The 5001-nt window shown below is 34.7% G+C and overlaps 2 protein-coding genes across 2 annotated transcripts; one reads left to right on the top strand and one right to left on the bottom strand.

Annotated features, from left to right (window-relative positions):
- The first annotated feature begins 374 nt into the window (after positions 1-374).
- On the top strand, positions 375-1357 carry LOC113764871. Its single transcript, XM_027308908.1, has 2 exons — positions 375-473; positions 874-1357. The coding sequence occupies exons 1-2, from the start codon at positions 386-388 to the stop codon at positions 1128-1130; spliced, it is 345 nt and encodes a 114-aa protein (XP_027164709.1). The 5' UTR covers positions 375-385; the 3' UTR covers positions 1131-1357.
- A 1482-nt stretch (positions 1358-2839) lies between these two features.
- LOC113765584 (trans-resveratrol di-O-methyltransferase-like) lies at positions 2840-4678 on the bottom strand. Its single transcript, XM_027309811.1, has one exon. It carries the CDS (start codon positions 4337-4339, stop codon positions 3551-3553), a length of 789 nt encoding a protein of 262 aa, XP_027165612.1. The 5' UTR covers positions 4340-4678; the 3' UTR covers positions 2840-3550.
- Between the last annotated feature and the right edge of the window lie 323 nt (positions 4679-5001).

The following is a 5001-nucleotide window of genomic DNA, read 5'->3' as shown; positions in this document are numbered from 1 at the left end:
TTTTTAATTTTTTAAGGAGAAGATAGATCTCTGCAATTCCTCTTTTTTAATTTCAATCATTAAGGTAAAGATTTTTGTGGGAAAGAGGAAGAATTAAATAAAGAAGAAAGAGAAAAAGAAATAAAAGAAAGGAAAACAAGGTAAATGAAAAGTCAAAATAATGCAAGGGCAATTTTGTCCTAAAGGGGATTAAGTGAGCAAAATTAAAGGTTAGAGGGTAAACTGAGAAATGGGGTATCTTTTAAGGGGATAAAATGTGATTAACCCTAAATTTGGATTAATCATTTTAAACACATAATTTTAGCTCAAAAAGTTAATGGGTCACACCAGTGGATCCAAGGGGTTACATCTACCGTTTCATTCAGCACTATATATATATATATGCATGTGTGTAAAAGTTTACGCACTCAGGATCTCACACCAAATGGCTTTTAAGCATTCTTTCTTCGTTGTTCTTGTGCTCCTTGCATCTAGTTAGTCTCTCATACTTATTTTGTTTTATCATTTGCATACAGTCATAATTAACACAATAGTCTCTCTCTCTCTCTCTCTCTAAGCATATTTCATATAGTATTCAAATTATTCGTATAATCTAATATGAAAGGAAGGAAATAGTATCATGAGAGAGTAAAAAAATTATAGCAAGGACATTTTTTTGGGGGGAGGGGTGGCACAAAAAGTGCCTATTAGAGAAGTTTAGGGGATAAAGTGCAACTAAGGTGAAAGTTCATGGAGATTTAATGCATTTAACCCAATTGAATTGTTAGTTTGTCTTTAAATTCAATTAGAGTATTAATTACTAGTAGAACTCAATTACCATCCATTACTAGCTAATTTCCTACTAAGATTTTTTTTTTAAAATTTCTTTTGCAGGTGTGGTGCTGGGGCAAGATGAAGCTGGGGAAGCTACAGAAACCACCAATGCTGTCAAAACTGCATCAAGAAAAATGCTGCCAATTGGAGGACAGATTATAAAAATGCTTGGCGTTGGAGTTCATGATGGTCAGGAAGGGAAATGTTCACCCCTCGGGAAACCCTGCAGATATAATCCATGGGGCTGTTGTGATTTCTGTGTGTGCGTCGTCGCTGACCCTACGGATGAGCAGGGCAGCTGTCTTGGTAACTGCTGAATCATGCTAAAGCTCCAAGCTAAAATGCTGCTAGCATCTAAATGAACAATTAGCAAATTGTTCTAGCCGTTGCATAAATAAATGGAAGCATGGTTCTAGTGTAGTATGTTATCTCCAGCTGTTGAATAAAATATTGTAAATGGATTTTCAGTCGGAAATCCATTTCTTTTGTGTATGAACTTCCTTTTTATTATTTTCTGCAATTTCCATTCTTATATTTTCTTTTATCTATCAATTTTTAAAGTTTAGGCGTTGGGATAAAGATTTATTTTGTTCAATTATCTTTATGTTCTCTCTATTAAACTCTCTCGATTTTTATTTTTGCAACTTTTTCTTTTTTTTTTTGTGAATTTTATTTATTGTTGTGAGTAGAGGGTAAATTTATCAGTTTATTTGTTCTATTTATTGGCTCTTGACAGTATTATTGACAAGGGAGGAACATGCCGTTGTTAGCTCCAAATAAATAATTAACCATGAGAACTTTTGTTTAATTAATACAAAATAACACAGAGTTTACCCTTACAAATCCAGCCAAAATGTATTCCGAGTCATTCATGTCTTAACATAATTTGTTTGATGAGATAGCAAAGTGCAACGCATCTACGTGGGATGAAGATTTCCTTAGGATCTGTTTGGATGAGGGATTTGAGTGGATTTGGATTTGAAATCCACCCATCAATTGGAGGAATTTCAAAGCTCAAAATTGTACAGTGGAGAGAATGACATAAAATATGCATCCGTAATTTATCTCAAGGAGGAAGCATGTTTAGCCAAAAGACTCATTGGCTTGGTTTAAATTGACAATACTGTAGAATAAATAGTCCTAATGTTCCAAGTTATATGAGCATATAATTAAATTTAGGGTAAAAATACACTTTACCCCTTGTGGTTTGGCACTTTTTCGCATAACCCCTTGAGGTTTGAAAAGTTATATATAACTCTTTCATAGCTTGGACAAGAGTGTCAAAATGGCAGAATTTGTATTCCATAATAGAATCAACTAAAATATCAAAAGTGCTCCTTTATAAAGTTGAAAACTATTAATTACCAACAGGGGGTTATGCATATATTTAAAAAATCAAAATGAGATTATATGGTAAAATACTAAATCGTAAGGGAGTTATGTGATAAAATACAAACTATAAAGGGTTAAAATGTCATACACATTACGTTTATATATTTACTTATTTCAACTATTTTAGTTTTTAAATAAGGGTATTTTTTACATTTTTTGGGTTTTGTTATATAGGATATTTTTGTCAATTTGACACTTTAGTTCAAACTATAAAGGGATTGTGAATAACTTTTAAAACTTTAGAAAAATTATGTAAAAAATTATTAAATCACTTGGGAGTAAAGTATATTTTACCCTTAAATTTATTAAAGATGACAAGACAAATCAAGTACGATGTTATCTAAGAGTACATCGCACAGTTTGTGCACCACCAACCCTTTCATGCCAAATGTCATTCGGAATTGTGTTCTTTGTGGTCATGCAAGTGAAATTATTGCCACGTACCCCTAATCATGCAAGTGAAGTTGCTACCACCAACTATCCTTTCATTCAGCCATCTTATCCCAAAATCTTATCCGGAACGTGTTTTTTGTGTTCATGCAAATGTAAATGTACTGAGACAATCCACATCGGAGATCGGAAGAACATAGAAATGAAATATAAGTTTTGGTCCGTTGAATTATTAATAATTTTGAATACACAGTTTCAGTTCAAAAAATTTTGAATACTATGTTGGAGGAGACATGTTTGAAGCCGTTCCTCCTGCAGATGCTATTTTAATGAAGGTATGAAATCGATGTTGTACGTTTTCTAGTTGACAAAATTTTTTAGTAGTTTTGTTTAGATTTTTATCCTTATTGCCTGGGATCATAAAATTAAAGTTCACCAATTATAAGAAGTGTCAAATTCAAACGTAAGATTGAGTAGTAGAAATTGAGGCTATGCTTAATTTAAGAACTGCATTATGAAGAGGGAGAAAAAAAGAACAAGTTTTAAACGTCAAATTGATGGCACGTGTTTGGTACTATAAGAAAATAGTTTTGTTTTTGCCTTTTGACGCAAAAAGTTTTAGATGGGGAGTAATGTTTCTGACAAAAATTATTTTCATTGTGATACAATTTGCAATCAAGCAGTGGATATTGCATGATTGGAGTGATGATTGGAGTGGATACTATTCTCTTATAGTACCAAACACACGCAATCAATTTGACGTTTAAAACTTTGTTCTTTCTTTTTCCCTCTTCATGATGCAGTTCTTAGATTAAGCATAGCCTCAATTTCTACTACTCAATCTTACTTTTGAAGTTGACACTTCTTATAATTGGTGAATTTTAATCTTATGATCTCAGGCAATAAGGATGAAATAAAAAAAAATTTGTCAACTAGAAAACGTGCAACATCGATTTCATACCTTCATTAAAACAGCATCTGCAGGAGGAATGGCTTCAAACATGTCTCCTCCAACATAGGCCAAGTTCTTACTACTCTCCAAGCCATCAACAACATGAGGAAGATCAAGCACAGTGCATTTCAGGCGAGGGAAAGCATCAGCAATTGCCTTAGAAAAGGTTCCAGTTCCACCTCCAACATCTACCAATGAATTCAAACCCTCAAAAACATGCTTACAATTTTTGGTCACCACGCTACTAACCAGCCGGGTATCACAAGCCATTGCTTCGTTAAAGAATTGATTAAGCCGCGGCTCATGGCTTGCAAGATCATAAAGTGAGCTCCCATGGCAAGTATAAAATGGGGTTTCATCACTGTTCTGAAACCACTGGCTGAGATGGTGCCATGGATCAGTCAAGGTGGGATCGAGCGTGACCAGTAAAAACAGTGTCACACTAAACGGGTTACTCTTTAAAAGAAGTTCAGAAGCAGAAGTGAGCAGATAACCCTTTTGATTATCATTCTCATTTCCAGGAATCTTTGCTTCAATGAAGAAGCCTGAGTGGATCAAAATCTGCATGAGACGATAAACGAAAGGGGCTTTTCCATTCTTGATGGGAAGAGCATCGATCAATTGATCAACGGTCATCGGCTGGCCATGTTTGTGAATAGCGTCCGGAATGCCTAATTGAATTGCACATTTGAGGGACATAGAATTTATGAAGTTGAATATATGGTTCCATATGTGAGCTTGTGCTTTAAAAAGCTCACCAGTATGATCACCAATATTTCTAGCCAAATCCATTTTTTTTGTTTGAAATTCTAGGATTTTTTTTTCGCTTTTTGGTTGTGGGAATTACAAGTGGAACTCACATTTTATAGGCACGGTATGGGATTCACAGGAATAACGTTGCAATAGTTTCTTCTAATAGTCTGACAAGAACCTGTTAGAAAAATATATTAGTGAAGTAGTCTCGGCTGCAGTTTAGTGAAGGAGTCTCGGCTGCAATTTTGGGTATCTTGTGTTTATAGTATCTATCTATATTTGGTAGTATTGGTAATTGCACATAATTAGGTAAATTGGGGCTGAAGTCACGGGAGCCTGATGCACATTGTACTTGTATATATAGAGCAAATGGCAATGAGAAAATGATGAAAACTTTTCCCAATTCTTCTGGTTTTACATGGTATCAGAGCCTTCTGGCTCTGAAAACAATACCGAACCCCTGAACTATAAATCCTAGGACGATGACAGATCAAAAAGCTTCAAGTTTGAAGACCAATTCGCCGTTCTTATTGAGCGCGAATGACAACCCAGGGAATTTAATTACGCAGACACAATTCAAAGGACCAAACTATGAAGAATGGGCTAAGGCCATGAGGATTTCGTTGAGGGCAAAGAAGAAACAAGGTTTCATTGATGGCACCATTAAGGAGCCGAACCAGAACTCAGATGAAATTGATGAT

The sequence above is a fragment of the Coffea eugenioides genome, chromosome 3 (assembly GCF_003713205.1).
Source record: "Coffea eugenioides isolate CCC68of chromosome 3, Ceug_1.0, whole genome shotgun sequence".
Lineage (NCBI taxonomy): Eukaryota > Viridiplantae > Streptophyta > Magnoliopsida > Gentianales > Rubiaceae > Coffea > Coffea eugenioides.
This window is presented reverse-complemented; position numbering and strand designations above follow the sequence as displayed.

Bases quoted from the DNA above. Each gene is read 5' to 3' on its own strand.
- LOC113764871 (XM_027308908.1), top strand. From the start codon at position 386: ATGTGTGTAAAAGTTTACGCACTCAGGATCTCACACCAAATGGCTTTT. The intron at 474-873 runs GTTAGTCTCTCA...TTTCTTTTGCAG, and splicing joins TCTTGTGCTCCTTGCATCTA to GTGTGGTGCTGGGGCAAGAT.
- LOC113765584 (XM_027309811.1), bottom strand. From the start codon at position 4,339: ATGGATTTGGCTAGAAATATTGGTGATCATACTGGTGAGCTTTTTAAA.